At 46.4% G+C, this 25,085-nt stretch overlaps 1 protein-coding gene across 4 annotated transcripts in view; it reads left to right on the top strand.

Moving 5' to 3' along the window:
• Positions 1-25,085, top strand: part of DAPK2 (death associated protein kinase 2) — a 113,825-nt gene that overhangs the window by 60,793 nt on the left and 27,947 nt on the right. For all 4 annotated transcript variants that reach the window (XM_074327593.2, XM_074327590.2, XM_074327592.2 and 1 more), the window contains exons 3-4: positions 2,097-2,318; positions 10,874-11,012. In XM_074327593.2, coding sequence (XP_074183694.1) covers positions 2,097-2,318; positions 10,874-11,012 — 361 coding nt within the window. The remainder of the gene's footprint in view (positions 1-2,096; positions 2,319-10,873; positions 11,013-25,085) is intronic.

Here is a 25,085-nt window from a genome sequence, read left to right as displayed (position 1 = left end):
GTGCTCTGTAAGCTTAAACAAATGGCTCAGAATCCTTAAGTTTTGGCTTCCCCACAGTTCAACTGTTTGTCCTGAGGATTGCCGATGGATGCCAGGCCCCTTGAGGTATCAGAGAGAGGGGAGCGGAGTGTGGGCATTCTGACGCTGACACTCACAGCTGCCTGGGCTAGAAGCTTCGTCAAGTGTTTGCTGGCACCCGCTAAAGGACCCGATGTCCCCGAGGCCCAAAGTGATTCCAAGTCGCCAGTGTGTTAGAGATCTCGCTGAATGGATTCACTCCAGCTTTGGGAGGCCTGGCTTCACTCCACCTGCGTCAGCCCCTAGTGTGTGGATAGCTGAGAGCCAATACTGGGGCATAAATAGCTGAAACTTTAATGTTAGTGGACAGTGTAATTTAATTTGGCTCCACCAGGCCTTCCCTGCCCAGCCCAGCCCCCAGGGCCCTCTCCCTTCCCAGAGCTCCCTCTGTACCTATTCCCCGGGCCTTTGGTCCCTGCCCCTTTCTGCCCAGCATGGAGCCTGCCACAGAGCAGATGCTCAGCTAGCATTGAGTGAATGGAGAAGAAAGGGATGGAGAGGCGCATGAATGTGTGTCTGGTGACATCTTTAAGATGGTTGGCATAGAATGCTGTTTACGTGTTGGCGTATTTATTCCTCGCTTGTTCTACTCGAATCTTTTTGTGTGTGTGGTGAAGGTTGCCTCATTGAGTATGATTCTAGTAATGGAATGATTCAGATGCGATGCTTTTTTTCTGAGGTTGAGGCACATCTCCAAAGCATTTAATTGTGTGGCTCTCACCCCAGAGCCACTAACAGAGTATATCCTAAGTGTGGCATCTGGTGACCCCTAATTAAGCCATTAAGCTGAACCTTGAAACTTTCTAAGTTCTGTCTTAAGCAGTGGGTATTGTGGGTGGCAAGAAAACACGGGGCAATGGTGGAAAACACTGTAAGGGGAGTGGGAGGCCCCCCAGGAGGGGGGCCCCTGGGCAGTCTCCAGAGACTTAGAGCCGCTGGCACTCAGTGCCTGAACTGAGATGGTGAAATGGAGGCTGCTGTCCTTCCTGTGTGCTGGGCTGCGCTGGGAGCACTTGGGGAAGCTGGCTCAGGGCTGCCCGCCGCTCTGGCGTGGATGCCACTTAGGGCTGCTGTCTTGGTCCCCAGCATGGAGGACTTCCAGGCCCAGCCCTGACTCCTGTATCTGAGAGGCTTTGTGGACAGTGGGCTCTGGAGTCTGGCTCTGCCATTAACTGTGATGACCTCAGGTGAGTCACTTGACCTCTCTTGTGCCTCAGTTTCCAAACAGTTTACAACTCTGTGGTCCCATCAGCCCTCTTGAACCCCACTGTAGTATTGACAGTGTCAGGCTGCCTCCACCCCCACCAGGACCCCACCAGGATCCCCACCATGATCTCCACCATCCCAGCCTGCATAGCTTCTGGCCCTGTGTTTATATTAAGTCCCTCATTCTCGTAATTGTTCGGTCCCCCTATTGTCTAGCTGCTTGGCTCACATCAGGTAATTGAGATTTTATTTGTTGGGGTGGGGGGGTCGTTGGGAGCAAAGGTACAAACATGAGAAGTTCGAGGTGCTTGTCACCTTGTTATTCCAAATGGACGAATATGTACTTATATCCAGATATAGGAGACTCAAATGGATGATTGCTACCATTAGTATTTTGACCATGTCTGTCTTTGTTTTTCCTTTTTAATCTTTTCCATTACATAGTATAAGCCTATGGACATTTTGATTTCATGTGGCGAATACTAGACTTGGGTTCTAGCTGAGGCTTTGGAATGACAAGGCTATGTCATTCTGATCAAATCAATAACCTTTCAGAGCCTCAGTGTTCACATCTGTACACTGGGAACGACAATACTCACATTCCTTCAGGATTCATATGAACAGAAGGGAAGCCCAGTACCTGCCCCATCTCAGCCACTGGTTGATGGCCAGGTGGGGATGCTGGCTGGTGACATGATTTGTTTTGCCCTCGCAGAGTGACTCTGAATTAGTGTGACGTGGGGGCCAACAGTCGGGTCACTTCCCCAATGGCCACAGTGACACCCTAACTGTGTGAGTCTGTGTCCCCACAGCGGCCAGTTTGCCATTGTGAAGAAGTGCCGGGAGAAGAGCACCGGGCTGGAGTACGCAGCCAAGTTCATCAAGAAGCGCCAGAGCCGGGCCAGCCGGCGGGGCGTGAGTCGCGAGGAGATCCAGCGGGAGGTGAGCATCCTGCGGCAGGTGCTGCACCCCAACATCATCACGCTGCACGATGTCTTCGAGAACCGCACCGACGTGGTGCTCATCCTGGAGCTGTGAGTGGGCTGCCGGGGCCCATGGTGGGCAGCAGGGGCAGGCAGGGCAGCGGAAGGTCCAGCCACAGGCCCCAGAGGGCAGCAGCAACCAGACCTAAGTTCCGCCCAGAGGGGATGAAGTCAGTGGTGGGTGGTTTTGCTCAGTTACCCACATTCTCCTTTCTGAATCTGGGCCAAAGCAGGGATGGACTTGCCAGGCTGGAGGGACAGAGGGTGACACTCTAGGTCTGGCTTTCATTGGGACCTGGGGATCAAAGGGAAGACATGATTGACACTAGGGTCATTTCTACAGGCTGGCAAGCATGCGGGAGGATGGGGGGCAGGGTGGGCATGGGGAGCAGGGAGGGGTCTGTTCTATGTCCCAGGGAAGAAAAAGCATCCTTTCGGCTGTGCAAAGCCCATCGCCAGCCCTTTCCTGAGAAAAATCCACTGCATTGGTGCTGTGATGCCTTTATTGTCGTAATTATTATTTAGACAACATTTGCCAGATGCTCCATGTTTGTCATCTGTTCAGTCCTCACAGGGACTGTCATGAGGGGAATGTCCAAACAGAGACGTTGCTTTGCATTCACTGTGCCAAGCACGTCTCTTACCTCATTTACTCCTCATACTAATCCTATCCCACAGGGACTCTTCTTATCCCCATTTTACTACAAGAACACTGTAAGGCCAGGTCACTTGCCGGATCCACTAGCCAGGAAGTGGAGGGACCAGTATTACTGGACTGAGCTGGGTCCAAACTCTTCAGTAGTTGCCAGCTAAAAGACAACTCTGAGAGGGTTTTATGAGAAGGAACTTCACCGTGAGCCTGCAAGAAAGGAACACACTGGGAATCGCTCCCAGAGCAGTGGGTTTCTCAAACAAAACATCTGATCCATCTTTTTTCTTTTTCGTATACCAGATTTGTGTGGTTTTTTAATTTCAAAAAAAATTTTTATTTTTTTATTTTTTATTTTTCAACTACAGTTGACATTCATTATTATATTAGTTTCAGGTGTACAGCATAGTAGTCAGATATAACTTACAAAGTAATCCCCCTGATAAGCCTAGTACCCATCTGACATCATACATAGTTATTATATTATTGACTATAATCCCTATGGTTTACATCCCTGTGACTGTTTTGTAACTGCCAATTTACACTTCTTAATCCCTTCCCCTTTTCTTTCTTTCTTTCTTTTTTTTTTATTGGGGAATATTGGGGAACAGTGTGTTTCTCCAGGGACCATCAGCTCCAAGTCATTGTCCTTCAATCTAGTTGTGGAGGGCGCAGCTCAGCTCCAAGTCCAGTTGCTGTTTTCAATCTTTAGTTCCAGGAGGCGCAGCCCACCATCCCATGCGGGAATTGAACCGGCAACCTTGTTATTGTGAACTCGCGCTCTAACCAACTGAGCCATCTGGCCTCCCCTCCCTTCACATTTTCACCTAGCCCCCCAACCCCTCAACCCCTCTCCCACCTGGAAACCATCAGTTTATTCTCTGTATCTGTGAGTTTGTGTCTGTTTTGTTTGTTTATTTTGTTTTTCAGATTTCACATATACTGTGTTTCCCCGAAAATAAGACCTAAACGGAAAATAAGTCCTAGCATTTTTCAGGATGACATCCCCTGAACATAAGCCCTAGTGCATCTTTTGGAGCAAAAATTAATATAAGACCTGGTCTTGTTTTCGTGGAAACACAGTAAGTGAAATCATATGATACTTATCTTTCTCAGTCTGACTTTTTCACTTAGCATAGTACCCTTTAGGTCTGTCCATGGTGTTGCAAATGGCAAAATTTCATTCTTTTTTATGGAGTAATATTCCATTGTACATATATGTATCACATCTTTTTTCCCAATCATCTATCGACAGACACTTGGGTCTTGTTTTCTTATCTGTTTAGCTACCCTATGTCTTTTGATTGGAACATTAAATCCATTTACATGTAAAGTACCATGTTTCCCCCAAAATAAGACTTAGCCGGACAATCAGCTCTAATGTGTCTTTTGGAGCAAAAATTAATATAAGCCCTGGTCCTATTTTACTGTAAATTAAGACCGGGTCTTATATAATATAGACCCGGTCTTATATTAATTTTTGCTCCAAAAGATGCATTAGAGCTGATTGCCTGGCTAGGTCTTATTTTCGGGGAAACACGGTAATTATTGATAGGTATGAAGTTATTACCATTTTATTATTCATATTTTTTATCTTTTTTTTCTTTTTCTTCTTCAAGAAATCCTTTTAACATTTCTTGTAATACTGGTTTGGTGGTGATGAGCTCTAGCTTTTTCTTGTCTGGGAGCATCTGATCCATCTTTACGGGGGGAAATCATGCATAGACATTAAGGTGGGCTTTGTCATTACATAGGTGGTCATTCTACCACATGCATAGTTAGAAAACATGGCTATAAATACATTGCATGTTCAAAAATGTTGGAAAATCTCCACCTCTGCGTAGAGATTTTAGTATTATAATGAGGCGTAAGTATATAATACTATATATATATATATATACACATATATATATGTATATATATATGTGTATATATATAACTATATATGTAGTTTATATATATATACCTATAAATTCAGTGTTATAATGAGGAAAATTCACAAAGAGGTCAATAGAGTGTCCTTCAAGCTGTTTCAGCCAGTCTCAGGCGGTTTCAGCCAATTCACCCCCTGGTCCTGCAAAATATCCTACGCTTGTTCCTGAAAAACAGTTCTGGCAATCATCAATGTCAGAGATTGTGGTTATAGAAGGAATTTTAGCTGATTACATTTTGGTCTTTCTGTGAAACATTTAGCAAATTAAAAGATATGCATCACACAAACCTTATAAATTCTTGGATGATCTAAATGGGCTTACAGGTTAAGGCAAAGTTATAAATTCTAAACACAAAGTTAGTCTATGCTGCGCTACCTGCTGGGAGATATATAGTGGAGGTGCCAAAAAAATGTGTACACGTGACTTATATTCATCTTTTGTTATTGGTATAGGAGGTCTGATAATTAAGTTCGCAAACTTGTTGCGACGATGTTGCTAACCTTTTTTTGATATCAGGGGGATTATTCATTATGAATCTGTACCAACTGGACAAATAGTTAACCAAGTTTACTACTTGGAAGTGCTGAAAAGGCCGCATGAAAATATTAGACGAAAACGACCTGAACTTTTTGCCAACAATTCATGGCTCTTGCATCACGACAATGCACCAGCTCACACAGCACTGTCTGTGAGGGAGTTTTTAGCAAGTAAACAAATAAGTGTATTGGAACACCCTCCCTACTCACCTGATCTGGCCCCCCGTGACTTCTTTCTTTACCTGAAGATAAATGAAATATTGAAAGGAAGACATTTTGATGACATCAAGGGTAATACGACGACAGCTCTGAATGCCATTCCAGAAAAAGAGTTCCAAAATTACTTTGAAGGGTGGAGTAGGAGCTGGCATTGATGCATAGCTTCCCAAGGGGAGTACTTCGAAGGTGACTGTAGTGATATTTAGCAATGAGGTATGTAGAGCTTTTTCTAGGATGAGTTCGTGAACTTAATTGTCTGACCTCGTATATTGAGTATTACAATTTTAATACAGTTCTTTCCTTTCTTAAAATATGTATACATTTTTTTTGTCACCCTCTGTATATATTATGTAGTTTAGTTTACACCAGGACTTGAGTCCACACTGCTTGTGTAGATAGCTGTGACCACGAGGCAGGATGGCCTTATGCTGGCCCAGCCTGGTGGAATTTGGATAGGTGACACCAAGTGTTCAGAGATTGTCCCTCCTGGAGGTATCTCCATGGAATGGGGAGGTGGGGTTCTGGCAGACAGGAGAGTCTGAGTTGGCCTGTGGTGCAAATCACAATGGCTGTGTCCAGTCAAGCCGCAAGATACCATGCTGGGCATGCTCTGTGCCTCACAGACATGTATGCATCTGCCGGTTAGCAGAGGAGTGGTGGCATCTGTCTCCGCAGTCCTTGATTTTGTGACCTTTGGCAAGTTACCTCATCCTTCTGAGCTTCAGATCTCATCTGTAAACCGGGTAGCCATACTTAACCTGCCTATAGGTGGGATGGACCACCTGGAATTGGAGATCATTCTAATTTGAGAATTATGTTCTGGTGTTGCCAGGATATAGATTTACGTGGCAGATGGTCATTTGCATGCTCTTGCATTTGATGCTTAAATGAGCCATCTCAATGTGTAAATGTCTCGAGTTGCCTTTGCTCTCCCCTTTTCCGACTCCCAAAGTCCTCTGTGTTTCTCCCATGCACTTCTCAGCCAGTTGGACGGGTTGGTGCACCTGCCTGGCCCAGACGAGCCTCGTGGGTTCCCACAGTGTGACCAGCCATGTCAACAGCCCGAGGTCTGACATGCCTCAAGGTTAGGGTCAGGAGTCGGCACACTGATTCCCGGCAGAGAGTGACAAGCTTCCCTTCACTGGGAAGACCAAGACATTTATTTAAAAAGTCTATTATCACAAAAATGTTATACTACTGAAAAGAAATGACATTCATAATCCTACCACCCAAACGTAGCTATTTATGTTTTTTTTGTGGTTCCTCTTAGTCTTTATCTATTTGTATACAGTCATTGTACTTGTAAAATTTCCTGCTCTACTTTTCCCCCAGGTAACATAATTTCATAAATGGCTTTTTTTCCCCCTTTTAACTAACTGTATTATGTTTCACTGAGTTACATACCTGTCTTTCCCTCTTGTTGGACATTTGGTTTTTATTTTCCAGCTTTTTAACCATCACAGATTTTACTGCCATAAAACAACTTTCTTCCCATAAATTTCCACTTTTCTTCTTTTTTTTAATTTAATTTATTGGGGTGACAATTGTTAGTGAAATTACATAGATTTCAGGTGTACAATTCTGTATTACATCATCTATAAATCCCATTGTGTGTTCACCACCCAGAGTCAGTTCTCCTTCCATCACCATATATTTGATCCCCTTTTCTTCTGAACGAATTCTTTCAGATATATCCTCAGGAATGGGATGACTAGGCTGACATTTTTAGGGCTCCCAATACCCTCACTTTCATAGAATAGTGTTAATTAACCAGTACCACCTGCAACATAGTAGCAGCGTTCCTATTTGCCTGCAGTGTTGCTAGCCCTGGGTCATCTGTTTTAAAACAGGGTTCATTATTTATTGAATTGTATAGTTATAAAGTGATACTTTGTTGTCATTTTAATTGGCATTTTTGTCATTGCTGGGGAAATTATCTGTTTCTCTCTGTAGAACCCTAGGAGTTGGGGTCTGGGATGCTCTTGAGATGTCCCTGTTTTTCCCAGCAAGGCTCACGGTCAACCAACAGCTCTGTGCCCTCTTCTTGTAAGCTGTCACCACCCATAGCATCAGTGTTCACACTGGTGCTCCCATGACTTGCTTGAGCTGCTGTGTTTGTTGAGTTCTGTCTGTTCCTCGTTTTTCTGTCTCCTCCTTTACTTTCAAGCTGTCTCACTGCTCTCATGGTGTTTGTCTATGCATGGAGTGTTACAGACTGCGGAGACTGTACCTAAATCATGTGTGACCGGGATCTGAAGGGAGGACCTCCCGGGAAAGAAGGGCTTGTCATGGCTTTTGTGTTTGGACTTGGTGATTCCTGCTGGGCTGATCAGGAGCCTTTGGCCCCCTGCTCCTCACGGGGCCCTAATAGATTAGTGGGTTTGCCTGATACTTAAACATGAGTAGCAGCGCCCACCTGCTCAGTTAAATTTGTGGGTTTTGCCGATCAGTTTATGCCAGTCAGCACCTGTCGTCTGGTGTGGGCCTTCCTCCTGCTTTCTGCTAAAGTGACCGGTACTAGGACATTTTAATATTATTAAATTTAAAATATTTTTAATATTTTAAAGCAAACCTCAGACATCACATCATTTTATATTTAAATGCCTTAATATGCATCTCTAACTGATGATGGTTTTTTTAAATGTGGCCATCATGTATTTATTATACCTGACAGAATTATCCAGTTAGTCCTCGGGCCATCAAGGCTGTCTGTGCTCTAGTTCATAGTGATATTCCCTGATGGACCCGCTGCTCTTTTTACAGTTGTTTTTATTTGAATTAGCATCCTAGTGAGGTCCCCATACTGCATTTGGTTCTTTTGTCTCTTACTCGTATGTCTCTTTTATTCTATAGCAGTTCTCCTTCCCCCTCTTTCTTGATGCCTGTGATTTATTGGAAAAACTAGGTCATTTGTCCCATTTATTGTCTCACAATCAGGTTTTGGCTTAGGCCTTCCTCGTGGCGTTATTTAACTCATCCTTCTATCTCCAGTATTTCTTGTAAAGCAGTCATTAGATCTAAACAAGATACCGTTTCTGTTGGCACTCTTCAATAGAAATATAATACGAACCACATATGCAATTTTAGATTTTCTTTTTTTTTTAATTTATTTTTTTAAATTTATTGGGGTGACAATTGTTAGTAAAATTACATAGATTTCAGGTGTACAATTCTGTATTACATCATCTATAAATCCCATTGTGTGTTCACCACCCAGAGTCAGTTCTCCTTCCATCACCATATATTTGATCCCCTTTACCCTCATCTCCCACCCTCCACCCCCTTTACCCTCTGGTAACCACTAAACTATTGTCTGTGTCTATGAGTTTTTGTTTCTCATTTTAGATTTTCTAGTAGCCACATTGAATAAGAAGTAAAAAGAAATAGGTGAATTGATTTTAATAACATTTTATTTAACCCAACAATACAAAAAAATTCTCATGTAACATGTAATCAATATAAAAATCATGAGTGAGGTATTTACATTCTTTTTTCATATTACAGCTTCAAAACATAAAGTATAAGGATTTTATGCTTCCAGCCTAAAATCACCTCAATTCGTTAGTAACACAATGGTTAAAATGAAATGCAATCCTACCATAGCAATAAAGTTGTGTTTAGAAGAAAACAATCTCGCATCACTTCATTTTTGAATTAAAATGAAATAAAATTGCAAATTCAGTTCCTCAGTGCAGCAACCCTATTTCAGCAGCCACATGTGACGAGTGGCCACTCTGTGACTAGGGACAGCACACACAGAGAACATGTCCATCTTGGCAGGAGTTCTGTTGGACAGCGCCAATGAGAAGCTTCAGTGGCAGGGCTTTCTGGGTCTTGCTGGGTGCTTCCTGTTGTACCACATCAGGTCCAGTTGTGCTTCCAGACATTTTTAAGGAAAAGCAGAAAGAAAATTTTGATGCTCTTTATTTAGGATGGGCTAGGTGGCAGGAAGTGATTTGCAGCACTGGGACAGAAGCTGTTGTGGCTATAGAAAAATCATCCGGGGACACTCAGCATACATGGTGGTTGAGAATCATTCTGCCGGGGTTTGAATCCTGACTCTACCACTTACTAGCTATGTGACCTTGGGCAAGTCACTTAACTTCTTGGAGCCTCTGTTCCTTAAACTCTAAAATAGGAAACTAATAATACTTAGCTCATAGGGTATGGTGATGATTAAATGAGATAATGTGCATACAGTATGCATTATGTATCGAGTAAGTATTCAATGAATATTAATTAATGTTATTATGTCGTTACAAAAATACAGGTTCCAAGGCCTTGAGGCTAGAGAATCTAATTTGGTAGGATCTGCGGTGGGACCTGGGAATCTGCATTTAAATGAGTTCTCTAGGTGATCTTGTGTTCCTGGACTGCCTGGCCAGATCCCTCCCTGAGATCTTTCTCTGGGGTGACCCTTGGCTCTGTCCCAGCCCCAGAGGAACACATGCTGGCTGGATACCCCAGCATCTGTCAAAGGGCAAATGCCCGGTAGAATTGCCAGATTTAGCAAATACAAATCTCCTAATTTATCTTGCAACCCTAAATCCCTAATTCAGATAAAATTGTAAGCTAGTATTTACAGGGGAGATTGTTTTTGCTCTGTAGGTCTCCATTCCTGTCACAACAATCATACGGTGATAGAGTGTGGAATGTGAGGACAAAAGTATTACTTTAGAATTTTAGAAATGAGTATAATTAATGGGTCTTTATGTTTAAATTAGGGACCATGCTTAGATTTTCTTGAACCTTTGAAGAGGCCATCTTGTAGAAAATCAACGAAAGGGGTTTTAGGAGCCATCTGTTTAGTCTGCTCATTTTGCAGGTAAAGAAACTGAGGCTTGCCTAGAGTGGGGGAAGTGAGTTGTCCAAGGTCAGTGGCAGGGCTGGACTGGAACCTAGCTCTCCAGTTTCTGGCCCAGCATATGTTCCTCTTTGTTATCCCGCAACACTTGTTTCTGTCCTCTGCCACCTCAGTTGTATGTGGGGGGGAGGTGACACCCAGGGTAATCAGGAACCGGGGCCTAGAGTGTGAACAGAGACTCTTCTGGTGACACTTAAGGGTGGTTCCTGCCCTTGTGATCCAAAAGGATGAACATAGGAAATAGAAGCAAAGCCAGTCCCTGGTGCTGGCTGGACAAAGCCCCAGAGATTGGCGTGGGGATTCTGCTACACAGGGGAGCTAGGGGTCAGGTTCAGGAGCTGCATGCATTGGCCGGGCCTCATGACGCACAGGGCTGACTGGGCCCTCCTGCTGGTGTCTTGCAGAGTGTCCGGAGGAGAGCTGTTTGACTTCCTGGCCCAGAAGGAGTCACTGAGTGAGGAGGAAGCCACCAGCTTCATCAAGCAGATCCTGGATGGGGTGAACTACCTTCACGCCAAGAAAATTGCTCACTTTGATCTTAAGGTCAGTGAGGGGGTGAGGGGAAATAATCCGTTTAGGAAGAATGGACCTCATCTCTCGTGGTGTCATTGCCAGGAGGGGTCAGCACCCACGTGGCCCTGCTCCCTCATCTTACAGTTGAAAACTCTGAGCTCCTGGGAAGGAAGTGAGGCTATGGAAAGTGTCCACCTGCCCCGTTTCATCTCACATATCAGGTTTTTTTCACATAGGGCTGACTGCAAGAAGTTTCTTCATCAGACCACAGGCACCTTATTTCTTTCAGCAGCAGATGGGGTATAATTTTTAAATAACTAGACCAATGACCGGAAACTCGAAACCAAACACATTTCACAAGACTGAACTTTTCAGTAAGCAAGAGCTAACTCCTGAGCTGGCAGAGCTAGAAGCATTCAGAGGGCACAGCTGAGGTTGGCCGGCTCTCTGGGCCAGGCACAGCACGGTCTCCGGCATCCCTTGAGCAGAGGTTGTAAATCTTGGAGCTCAGGGCTGCTGGCTGCCTTTCCTCACCTCGCCCCGTACTGCGGCCATCAAACTCCTTGCAGGGGCCACTGACCTTCAGGGCCAAGAAAGTTCACCATGACCACGTAGGACTTCATAAAGCAAGAGTGTGGTCAAAGTAGAAGCATCGTGTCCCATAGTAAGTGAGCTCTGTTGTATAGACTGACGAGTCTGTACAGACAACCAAAACATAAAGATCTCTAACCTGTGATCAGAGGGACCTGTTTGCCAGGGAGGAGACCCTCTCATTTTTATTTTTTTTTATGGTTTTCCTTTTTTTTTTTTTTAATTGGGGAAGGGGAACAGGACTTTATTGGGGAACAGTGTATACTTCCAGGACTTTTTTTCCAAGTCAAGTTGTTGTCCTTTCAATCTTAGTTGTGGAGGGCGCAGCTCAGCTCCAGGTCCAGTTGCCATTGCTAGTTGCAGGGGGCGCGGCCCACCATCCCTTGCGGGAGTTGAACCGGCAACCTTGTGGTTGAGAGGATGCGTTCCAACCAACTGAGCCATTAGGGAGGCAGCTCAGCTCAAGGTGCCGTGTTCAATCTTTAGTTGCAGGGGGCGCTGCCCACCATCCCTGCGGGACTCGAGGAATTGAACTGGCAACCTTGTGGTTGAGAGCCCACTGGCCCATGTGGGAATCGAAGCGGCAGCCTTCAGAGTTAGGAGCATGGAGCTCTAACCGCCTGAGCCACCAGGCCAGCCCAACCCTCTCATTTTTCAACCCATAAATTCCTATTGTGTTTGAAGTCTTATACCGGGTGCCTGGGCACAGATACAGATACAGAATCAACTGAGGACCTGTCTAGGCTTAGTTCTTCTTATCTGGGGAACTTAGTGCATGAGAAAAGAAAGATCAACAACTCTAAGTGCTGTGACCGGGGGAAGTACATGAGGGGCTGGGGAGCCTAAGGAGGGGGCATCTAAGTCAGACTGGGGTATCTGAGAGAGCTTCCTGGAAGAGGTGGTATTTGAATTAAATTTTGAAGGACAGGCAGGCATTATCAGAGGGGAAGGGCCTTTCATAGGAAGAGAGGCCAGCAGTGTACATGGTCCCAAAATAGCACAATGCATTCAGGGAAGTACAGGCAAAGTGTGAATGCACCGAATGGCTGGAGAAGAAGCTAGGAGAGCAGAAGGCAGACCCAAGGGTGTGGGAGCTAAGCCAAGGGGGTGGAACTTTACCCTGAGGGATACAGGGGCTAGGTGAGCAGGGAGGTGAGGTGAGCAGGTGTGTGTTTCACAAGGATCCCTCTGGCTGGGAGGATGGACAGAATGGGGACAGCCTAGAGGCAGTAACCCAGGTGAGATGTGTCAAATACCAAACTAATTTGAGAAGGGGGCGGATTCAAGACCTATCGTAGAGGTTGAGCTGAGTATTGATCAGGTACCTAATTAGATGTGGGAGAGGAAAAGTCCAGGATGACACTCAGGGTCTGGCTTGGGGGACTGGTTCATAGAGGGTGTGGCATGCCCACGGTCTCACAGAGACTGCACCAGGGCGTGGGCTCAGTTCCCGCACATGAATCTCACTCTGCCCTCACTTTGCATCATGGGGTGACTTGCCGTGAGTCCTCTCAGTATGTTCCCCCTTCTTTCTGATGCTTGTCATTTCTCATTTGAGTTCCTTCAACAGAAGGCCTTTTGAAGAGTTTTCACTCAGGTGTCACAGCATAAAAGTCGGGGTCACCGAGGAGGGTGGGGCCTGGGCAGGCCTTTGGACCTCAAGGTGGTAACACACCAAGCAGGAAACGGTCTACCTGGATTGTACCTGTGTCTCCTTCCTGGTAATACACTGGACAATAATTTGTTTTCATGTCTTTCCTGGATGGTAGGCCAGCTTCAAAATGAGCGCTTTTGTCTGTTCTCCAACAGGTCTGGGAGAGGTGTGAGGAGTTGTGGAGGCCCTCGGGCCCTATGACTAATTACAGCAGGTTCGTGCTGTTTAGTTTGCTTTTTGGCAGCTTGCTGTGGTAGGGATGTGCTGGCTGGGAGTTAGCCAGGTCAGGGTTTGATCCTCACTCGGCTGTGTACCAGGATCCAACTGAACCTCAGTTTTCAGCTTCAACACGAATAATAATACCTGCCTGGCAGAGTTGTTGTAAAGGTTAGAGAGAAGCAGCATGAAGTGCTGAATACAGAAGAGGTGCTCTGTAGTAGTAGCTGGTGTTGTTATTTCCCTTCCCAGAATAGAGGAAAAGAAAACGCAACTCTTGTTACAGTGTTTGGGGCCCCAATAGACTAAGAAAACAAAGCCTGTTAGTGCAATTCTAAATTGCTCAGCAGAGAGCTGAGATAGGTGGCTAGGTGGGGCTGCTAGTGGGGGATCTTGTCTGGCTCCTGGGCTCAATCTGGACATTTTCCGTGACCTGGAGTCAGTCTGGATTTCTCCTGGATGCGCGTAGGGTGAGGACGTTGCTAACGCCCACCCCAGCCTCATATCCTTAGAATTGTGTAGACTCCGAGCCTTCTGGCTCCCCCACCAGGGGGTCCATTGGCTGGGGCCCAGCTGGACAACTTCAGGAAGTGATGAGTAGCCAGAACTCAGTGAGATTCCCTCATGATTGGGTACACTTCGTGGAGCCAGAATGTGTGTATGTGTGCCCCGGGGTGGGAACTTTCTGCCAGCTGGAGGGGCTCATGCCTAAGTTCCAGCTAACAGCTTAGAGGACGCGTCTTAGTTTCATATCGTCTCCCACCGTCTGAAGTTCATTTTATATGAATACGTTTTTGTTCCTGGTTTTCATTCTCAGTGAAGGGCCTCTGTTTTCCTCTCCTCAGTCAGGCTCGCTTTGCTGCCCCATGAACACAGCCATCGTGTCTCCATTCTCTTACCTCTGACCTGTTCTCCGCACCCACTTTCCTCCTTGAAGGGGCAGGTGATGGAGGAGGGTCAGCTCTCTGTCCTGCCTTTGGAAGAGGAATGACCTCTCCTCCTATGTTCAGTCATTGTGTTAGGGACGGTGAGCCTATGACCCTGCTCACGACATGCTTCCAGCCTTGTGGCAGGAGGCAGATCAATGGACAAATTCATGTTGAGAAGGAGGCTTGGTAAACAGGGAATGGCGTGCTGTTGCCCAGAGATCTGTGATGGACCCTTATCACCCGTAGGCTAAATGAACCCATTCTCAGCGTGGCGTTCAGCTCTTGCCTACCCTGCCTCAGCCTTGATTCTGGCCTCATCCATCTTTCCCCACTCTTGTTGCCCCAGGCAACAAGACAACATATACTGTTCTGGCCTCCCTCTTCTTCTGTGCATGCTGTTCCCATCCAGGAAGCTGGTGCTCTTCCTTTTTTCCCCCCGTGGACATCCTGCTCATCCTTTGAGGTCCAGCAGAAACGCCATTTCCTCTGGGAATCCTTTCCCATCCATGTCCCCTCCCAAGGCGTAACAGAACTAACCTGCCTCTCTGCTTCTGTTGCCCATTGTACAGACTGCTGCTGACAGCTTTTATTACTGTAAATCACCTTCTGCTGTTTGAGTCTAGCACAGTGTCTGACGCATGACAAGTTACTCAGTGTTGAGAAAATGAGTAAATGAATGAATGAATGAATGCCTTAGTAAGACCAAATACACACATGGATGGCAAAAGCCCTTTCACGTCACCTGGAACATGCAAAAGAAGTTGCAGGAAGATTTCAGTTCAGTGATGTGAACATTTATTGAGGGATTATCTTATGCCAGAGGGTAGAGTGACGAACACCAATGTGATTTGGTACCTGCTCTCCAAGGGCTCACCCTCTCCCTGGGGATGGCCACAGTGGGACTCGGTGGGGAGGCCACCTGAAATAAAAGCAAGCCCGAGCCCGAGAAATGTTCACTTCTGAGGGGTAAGCCATTTGCCTAGCAGAGTGAATGCCAGCCTGGTATGTGGTGTAAATTCACCACAGAAAGGCCTGCTGGTGTGGGTAGGTAGGACTGGTAAAGGCAGATGATGTTGCCCTGTGTTTATGTAGATGGAAGGGACACTGGGGCTGACTACCCCTCAGCACTGGTAGCACCAGAAGTGCCTTCAGGCACGCCTCCCACAGGACGGATTACCAGGGATGGTACCAGCGCTCCCCGCGGACCTCACCCTGGTATGTGATCCCAATACAAATAAAGGCCTTGTAGAGGGCGTTTTTGTGTGGTTTTGTGTTTATTTTGGATTTGGGAGTTTCCTTTCTGAGTAAGGGTGTGTCGCCACACTCCCCACAGCCCTACCCTGATCCAACTTGAGTCTGACTAGTATTTTAAACAAAAAGAATAAGACATGACAATTGAATCAAATTGTTTGCAAGCCAAGAACCCAGAATTCAGAAGGGGCTTTTTGATTTATAACAGTGTTAAGAGGACTGAATTCCTGAGCAAGATACTCCAAAAATCCAAATTCCTTCATGCCCTGATCATCCTTTGAGCTGTTCTTATGTTCATGATGTGATGGGGTCTGCACATCAAGCTTTCATAGGAATGATACTAATAATACTTTAAATATAGATGGTACGCTCTAGAGTACAGCATGCTTACATCTGTTCTCTCATTTGATCCTCATGGCCGCCCACTGAGGTACAAGGTATGGTCATCTTTTTACACACGAGGCAGTTGAGATTCAGAGAGGTTAAGTAACTTGTCCAAGAGCACATCGGTATTAAATGACAGGCCTGGGATTTGAACTTAGTCAGGAAACATTAATCAAAGCTGGGTGTTAGCTTTTATTTCACCAGATTCTAACAGTGCAGATTTCTTACTTCCCTGGGTCATGCCTGTTACATACAGTTAATCCCAAGATCTGCACTGTGCCCTAAATTTACACAGTTAATTTATCATCTAGTTATATATTGTTTTCTCTAGTAAGTTATTGCTCATACTTAAATAAATTTGTATTCTAGTAGTTGCCATAAAATATGCATGCATTTGAAAGTAGAATTTACAAGAATGAGACTATTTCCACACTCCCACCTGGGAGGCATGGAGTGGAGGTGAGACTTGGCAGAGATTTAACTGTCAAGCAAGTTTAGGGTGAGACTGGAAAGGTTCAGGGCAGACCAAGGACTTTGTATGTGCAGTCAGAGCCATGGAAGGGTTTTTCCCTCAAAATTTTGTATTATGAAAACTTTTCAAAATGTTTGAAGAAATTGGAGAATACGATAGACACCATTACACCCTTCTCCTAAACTGAACATTTGGTCACATTTGTTTTACCTCTTTCTGTCTTTAAAAAAACACACAAAAAAAAATTATATTTATGTAAAGAGTAATACACACACACACACACACACGATCTTTTAAATTTTTGGTATCATTTGAAAGAAAATTGTAGCCATCCTGACACTTTACTCTAAACTCTTCAGTATGCATCTCCCAAGATTAAGGTCTGTCTCCTAACACTCCGCAGTGCTATTGTCACACTTAAGAAAATTAACAGTAATTTATGGAAGCCCTTTAATTGGTGGAGAAACATGATTCAATTTTTATTTAAAAAGAAAATTCTACTAGGGGAAAGGATGGATGGGAGAGAATAGACTAGTTGGAGATATGATAACAATGTGGGAAAGAGGTGAACCAAAGATACCCCATAAACATTTTTAAAAAATGAAGTTGATGGTCTTTTTTGCTATTATAAAAAAAATAATAACTCATAGAAAATACAGAAATGTACAAAGAAGTTACCCATAGACTCTCTACTCCAAAACAACCATTATTAACATTTGGTGTATTTTCTCCAGCTTTTTATGAACAGGTGTGTGTGTGTGTGTGTGTGTGTGTGTGTGTGTGTATGTGTGTTTTAAGGTGCTTATAAGTTATACTACTTTCATGATATTCTCTCCTGCTTTTTTCATTTTGTATTCTCACCCAAGCAGACCACGTGTGCTCTGGAGTATTTTACTTTGCTGTAGAATTTTTATACAAGTCTTTCCTGATTTCCTTACCATCATGGTGTGTTTTGAGAGGTGGATCCTATTTCCGGTTCCTTTGTGCCCCAGCTTCATACCGTACCCCATGGGTACATCCTCTCAGCCCTGCATCAGACTGTGAGCTGGAGCCCTAGAAATGCATGCATGCTGGCTGCTTTACCAGCTACTGCAAAACCACCCTGGGGTAACCTGAGGACAAGTGAAGTGAGGACACTGAACTCCTGAATGGTTGAGGGAAAGAACAAAATGTAGCAAAAATTAAACTATGGAGAGCCACTATTAAAAGTACTGAAATGTAGATGCTTTGAAATGGGGAGCATTAAACCAACTAGCTGATTCTTGCAAGATACAGCAGAGGCCACATGGCAAAGTGGAAAGAAGAGAGGATTGGGGTTGAGCCTGCATTTGAGTCTTACCCTTGCTGTGGGATTTGGGGGAGGTCACATCTTTGACCTTTCCTGGCCTTGAAAGTGAGGATAATACTGCCTTTCCTTCCTATCCCACAGGAGTGGAATGAGGGACCAGGAAGATATCAGTGTTTATGAAAGGGCCCTGCCAACTCTAAAACTCCTTGCAAGTGCTAACTAGCCTCCCTATTAGGCCGCATTTCTCCCTGTTCCTCTCTTGCCTCTAATAGAATTCTGAAAGAAAGGTGGGCATGAAAAAATCCAAAGGGAGGATGAATACGGTGGCATTTCCCGGCCAGCAGGCTGGGCAGATTTCCAGGGTGGTAGGACACTGTGTAAGGCTGATATCGGTTGGAGTAGATGAATCATGATCCCCATTTTACAGATGAGGCTCCTAAGACAAAAATGCCGTGTCCCTGTCCTCTTTTGTCCTTATCGCCTTTGCCAGAAAGGGTACGTGCTCAGAGGCCTCATCCTGCTCCCAGCCGCCCGAAGCCCTCCACTCTGGACCCCTGGCAGGCCTGACCTCCACTGAAGTATGTGTTCAAACAGTGCCTTTTAAGTTCTATTCGCAGCTCTACCATCAGCCCTCCCACTGCAGCTGATCTCAGTAGGAGTGAAAGAATCTGATTCTGGAAGCAGTGAAGGGTGGTAGAAAGAACAGGTACCTTGGCACTAAGGAGACCTGGGCTCAAACCTGCCTCCACCACTTATTAGTTGTGTGGCCTTAAATAAGTTACTTAACTTCTCTGTTTCTCAGGTCCTCATCTGGAAAACAGAGACAGTAACCAACTTCACTGAGTTTCTGTGCAGTGCTGTTTTGGTAACAGCCAGACCTCTGAAAAACAAATGTGGCTATACACACACACGTACGCACGTACACACGTATAAATACATACACTTACTACAAACTTTATGATGTAAAGATTTATAATACAATTTACAAATAATAAAAACATCATTTTTATTGTAAATTCTCCAGAACACTTTCCTTGGTTTTTGCCAAACTCTTGTATCAGTAGCCAACCTGTGGATGCAGTTGACAAATGAGTATAGGTCCAACAAGAATGTTGGTTGCTATTTTTGTTTACATTAACAAGTAAGGTGAAAATGAAACCATGAAGATATGTGTCGGAACTTCATTCAAAATGCAACCACGAAGATCCGCGTTGGAATTTTATTTGTTTACCAGTGACATGAGTGACGTCTTTGCTGAATAGGTTAATAGTTTCTGCATATTGAAAAAAAATTTCCTGAATTTTCTGTGCTATTCACAAAATAATGGCTACAGACACAGCACCTTTTTAAGTTTAAGCTGCTTTATTCAGTGATCTTCTCTAGCACTTTTTTTAAAAAAGATTTTATTGGGGAAGGGGAACAGGACTTTATTGGGGAACAGTGTGTACTTCCAGGACTTTTTTCCAAGTCAAGTTGTTGTCCTTTCAATCTTAGTTGTGGAGGGCGCAACTCAGTTCCAGGTCTAGTTACCATTGCTAGTTGCAGGGGGACAGCCCACCATTCCTTGCGGGAGTCGAACCGGCAAGCTTGTGGTTGAGAGGACGTGCTCCAACCAACTGAGCCATCTGGGAGCTCAGCTGCAGCTCAGCTCAAGGTGCTGTGTTCAATCTTAGTTGCAGGGGGCGGAGCCCACCATCTGTTGCGGGACTCGAGGTTGATCGGTTACCGGCAGCCGGCAGCCTTCGGAGTTAGGAGCATGGAGCTCTAACTGCCTGAGCCACCGGGCTGGCCCATCTAGCACTTCTTAAGTCTAGAATCAAGAAGACAATAAATCAAGTCTTGATTTGTAGTGTCTGCCAATTTCGGTGGTGTAAATACACTCACTATGGCCAATTTCAAGGTATCAACGTGACATCACTGACTAGAGCTGGGAAGAGGGGTGCAGGAGCACACCATTATATAGTATTTCCCCAATACAGAGCTAAAAGGCAGAAATAGCCTCAAGAGCATAGATGATACTAAAATATAATTAAAAATTAGGAAGCGATAAATTTTAAGTATTGTTTTTAATTTACTTAAGTTTATAACTAAAGTTAATATAATTATATAAGTAATATTTATATAAGTTTGTATAATTTAATTTTTAATATTAAAGTAATATTACATTAGCGCTTTAGCAACTGGCTGGCAAAATTCCTGCAAATTGAGTCATCGGCTGTCATGAGCCAGTAGGCGCCAGCTCTGGCACAGCCCTGGTTCTCTGAGATCCTCTAGGTGAAAGCGTTTGTCACCAAGATAGCGCTACCTGCAGGCTGACTGTTGTGGGCAGCAGTGGTGTGATAACAATGGCAGCCAACATTTATTGAACACAGTAAACATGCAGGCTCTTCTCGGAGTGCTCTGCATGTGTCTCTTCATTTTATCCACACAACCCTGTGAAGGAGGTTCCGGGTGGTACCCGTTTTACAGATCCGGGAGGCTCCTAGGGCTTCATCATGCCTCCTCAGAGTCCATTACCATATTAATATTCCCACTTTGCAGATGTTGGGCCAAGGCTCAGAGAGGTGAATGACTTGCTGAGGTCACACAGCTAGCACGGGGCAGAAGTGGGATTTCGACTCGTGTCTGTCTGATGACAGGGTCCTCTTTAGCGCTGGTTTCCCAAACCCTGGGCCCTGCCTACTCTGGACTTCCATGGAGAGCTTGCTTTACAAAACCAATTTTGGGGCCTCACTCCTGGTGAGTCGATTTAATCAGTTTGGTATTTTTAACACCATCCCCAGGGGATCCCAATGGGCAATTAGCTCAGATGGGGCCCCCAAAGCAGAGCAGAATACCTGGAACCAGGCCCAGGTTCCTCACTGCTTAGATGAGGGCACTGGCCATCCGCAGCTTGGCAGCTGTGGTGATTTAATAAAGTCGTGTGTGGGGAGAGCCCATGGCAAATGCTAGTTGGTGTGTGGCACAGACCATAAAGGCAGCATTGCTGATTGGCTCAAGGCTGAAGGCCAGTGGTCCTAGAATGGCCTTGAAGTTGAATTTTTATTTCCCTATCTCTACCCCACAAGAGCATAGAGAGAGTAGGTAGTTTCCTGCTTTCCCCGGCAGGGCAGCAGGAGGTCACAGCCATGCAGTGGCCTCCCCCAGAGGAGGAGGTTCTGAGTGAATGGAGGGAGGCTATGGTTTAACAAATCCAGTGCGACTGAGTTAGGGCCCTTCCCTAAGCCACAGCTGAGTTTTCTGGGAAAAACATACAGCTGCGTGGCAAGCTGATTAGGCACCAGAGCTGAGATGGAAATGCCCACTTTGGCAGTAGGCAGGGGTGATCCCAGTGGGCACTGTGCATCTACTAGAGGAAGGGAGGCAGCATGGGAGAGGGGAGAGCACACAGGATTTGGAGTCAGCCAGAGCTTGAGTCTCAGTTCCGTTCCTTATTAGCTGAGGCACCTCGGGCAAGCACTTCACCTCTCTGAGCCTCTGTTTAGTCATCTGTAAAATGGGGGTGATGACAGCACCTGCATCAGAGAGTGAGAATCAAATGAGATGTGTGTGAATGCTTTGCAAACTAAGTGCGATAGGTTTTGCTATATATGAAGCCCTGTGCTTTCAGGTAACACAGGAAAAGTATAAGAAGCAGGCCCTGGCCTCAGCAAATATGCCATCTGCGGGGCAGGCAAGACTGACACACAGAGTTCTTGGCAAACATAATGCTGCAGGTCAAGATTGCTGCACAAGCGTGGAGCCGGGAGAAGGAAGAAGCGCTGGGCTGGGTATTCAGATGATACTTTCTGGAGGAGTTAGAATTTTAGCTGGGCCTGGAAGGATAGGGAGGATTTCAATAGGCAGATGATAAAATAAAGACTATCATTCTGGGAAGGAGAGACATGATCAAGGAAATAATGACAGATGATGATAACGGCTACAGGACACTTGTTTGATCCTCTTAGTAACCCTCTTAAGGTAGGTTTTATTCTTCTTCTTAATTTATGGTGGAGAAACTGAGGTCAGCAGAGGCTAAGTATCTTGCTCAGTGTCAGACTGCTGGTACATGTCACACATGGATTCAAACCCAGGTTCTAAGGCTTTGAGCCATTGTCTGTATTGATTGCCTGGAAGCAGGATGTGTAGGAGACACATCTGATTACATCGATTCATCCATTCACGTATGCAGTGAACAATTCCTGAGCGCCTACGATAGTGCCAGCCACTCTTGGGTTCTAGGGATGGAAATGAGAGGAAGGCCCCTGTCCCCCCTCATGGGGCTTCAGTATAATGGGGAGAAGACACGTAAGGAAGTAATTATAGGGCAGTTGATTCTCTGCCAGAGGCGTATCGGTACCATGCAGGCCCATGGGTGTTGTAGGAGAGGGTCATAGAAGGTGTTCCAGGGTGAAAGAGCTGGAGCTGGGTGGTGAGCAGGGGGAAGGAGCTTGTCAGGAAGGCATTCCACAGAGTGAGCTGCAGGTTGGGGTAGGGGTGATGAGGAGGTCAGCCTGGCTGTGGCAGACGGTGATCTGGCCAGAGGTGGGAGGCCTTGAAAGCTAGATGGAGGTGGGCATGGGGCTTGGGCCACCCTGGGGGCTGGTGGGGAGGGGCTGCTGTGGTCTCATCTACAGTGTGCTGGGAGGAGAGTGAGCTGCAGCACCATGGAAACCTGCCCACAGAGCCCTGGTATGGAACCGCCTTGCTTTCTCAGATTGCCCGGCGCTTCCTAAATAATCTGGAGCTGTGCTTGACATTTCCAGTGAAGGTTCCTTGTCCTATGGCCGGGCTCCTGCTCTACTGAGCTGAGCAGCCTTATCCAGTGACAGGCAGGCCACACAGACACCTGGAGAGGGCACTAGGCTGGGGGTCAGCAGACTTGGGCTCTGCTCCTTGCTCGGTAGACCTGGCCATTTCTTGACCTCTCTGGCTTGTTCTGAAACGTGAAGGGACTAAATGATCTCTGAGGTCCCTTGCAGGCCCAACACTGTGAGTCTGGGGGTGAAACGGGGTACGAAGAGGGAAGCAGAAGATGAGTGGGGGAGGAGGTGGGTCTGTGCAGGTCACAGTCCTCAGCCGTGTGCAGGTGATTCAGTAGGGATGCTGGAAAGTTCTCAGGGATGATGTTGGCAGTCAAGTCTGCATCCCAGAAGGGAGTGAACAAGTGGTGCTGGGTATCACTCCTTGCGGGGAGCAACTCAGAATCCTCAGAACAACTCTGTGCCTTGGTAGATGTTGTCCCCTTTTACAGATGGTACACCAAGCCTCTAAAAGATCCAATGTCTGCCCAGGTTTCACTGTGAGAGCTAGGAGTTGAACCCAGACCTGCCTGACTCTAAGCTCTGGTCATGTACACCTTACTACATAGTCACCCACCCAGGTTGCCTTCATCAGCAGGGGCTCCTGGACATGCTGTGCTAGGTGTCACCCATAGACGTGGATCCCACCTGGAGGACCAGCTTCTGGTTCTCCCCAGAGCAGGCACCTCTGGCCAGATCCACTAGAACACGAAGGGGCATGTTGGCCTCTTCCACAGCTGCCTGCCTGGTGGGCTGAGCGGGGTGGGTTTATTTTGATAGGTGAGGGCAGTTTCACCTCCTGGTGGCTGTTCCATGAGACCTGGGTAATGGCAGCACCTATGAGAACATGATCCCTCCCTCCAGTCGTGCTTTTGAGATGATGTCAGGTGCGTAGGTGAACTATTTAGCTGATGTAAATAAAGCTGGAGGAGAGTGACAGGAGCGAGGGAGCAGAGATAGGATCATACTACGCCCGAGGCCAGTTTGGCTTGGGCCCAGAGGCTTGTGGTCACAGCTGCCTGTTCTTTTTTCCTGACCTGGGGCCTGGAGACCTGAGCTTTTGCATGTCATGCCTTGGGGAATTGGCCCCGCCAGCTCGGGAGGTTGTGCCACCTTGCCGCCACCTTGCTGTTGCAGAGCCTGGAGCTCAAAGGGACTTGGGATATCATCCCGTGTCTATTTTAGAGTTGGGGGACTGAGGCCCAGAGAGAGGACCTGGACTGCTTCAGTTCACAGCCTTGGGTGAAGCTGAAAGTGGAGTTTCCCAGTACCGGGCCTGGGCTCTTTTCTACCACTCCTCCCCCACCCTGTTTGGGGAATGGGGAAGCAAAGAAACTTAGACCAAACCCTTGGGGGGACTGCTGCTGTGCTGGCCCTCAAGACACTACAGGGGATGCCAGGATCCTTGAAACTGATTCAAATTTTCTCAGGGAGGCCACCACCCAGGAAAGCGGCGTGACAATATGAGAGACAGCCTCCTACAACTCGGACTGCTCGGTCAGCGCTGAGTGGGTTAGAACACAAGGTCGGGGAATATTTCATTGAAAAGTAAAAGAGCAAAAGGAGGCAGGGATGGGGGGATAGGCTCTTAGAGTGTGAAGAAGAGTAGGAAAGGCATTCTAGGCAAGGGGAAGAGCCGGAGCAAAGGAGGAAACGGAGACATTGTTCTGGGGGCGGTAATACCACCCTGAGGGGATATGGGGCAGGTGCAGGCAAGTGATGGGCAGTGAGGCTGGAAAGACAGCGTGGGGCAGCCAGCGCAGAGCCTTGGATGCCTTAAATATCAGGCAGGGCATTGGGCTTTTTCTGGTGGTCAGGGGGACCGCCGAAGATATTTAACCAAACTGGGTCATGTGGTGAAGAGAGCCAGGGCTGGACTGCCCAGGAAGCACCCCCTGACTCTGCCATTATGAGCTGTTGCACCTTGGGCAAATACATTAGTTCCCTGAGCCTCTGTTTTCCTCATCTGTGAAATGGGGTTGATAATAGTACCTACCACTGAGGTGGCTGCAAGGATGACTAGTGTAGAACACTAGTGCCCTGCTTGTCTTGGTAAATGTTTGGTAAATATCAGTCCCTGCATTACCTTCTGGGTATCATCAGGCTATTAGTGGAGGTTAGAATAGCAAGAAGAAAGCCTTTCTGAAAGCAGAAGGAGCTACAGATGTGGAGTCCAAATCTGACTGGCTGAAATTGCCTTGCTGGCCTGGGAAGGAAGCAGGAAGCACTGGTTCCCATGGCCTCTGTGTTCTCGCAGTCAGGACAGGTCTAAGCCTAAAGGTACATCTGGTCCAAATGGCCCAGTGGTGAGGTAGGGACAAGAACCCACGTCCTGACTGTCCTTCAGAACAGTCCTGCTGTCCCAGGGCAAGCTCCCATCTGAAACTCCCAGGTCACATCACTTCATCCAGACCCACCCTGGGACTCTCTTTGCCAGGATCTCTGTCTTCTCACTGAGATGAGGAAATCCAGCCCAGGAGGTCCTTTCTGAGTCTCTGGACACTCACTGCATGAGGGCCAGGCCAGGGGCGAGGGTT

This window comes from Rhinolophus sinicus, chromosome 3 (genome assembly GCF_057876585.1).
Source record: "Rhinolophus sinicus isolate RSI-liver-muscle chromosome 3, RSI-T2T, whole genome shotgun sequence".
NCBI classification, from domain to species: Eukaryota; Metazoa; Chordata; class Mammalia; order Chiroptera; family Rhinolophidae; genus Rhinolophus; species Rhinolophus sinicus.
This window is presented reverse-complemented; position numbering and strand designations above follow the sequence as displayed.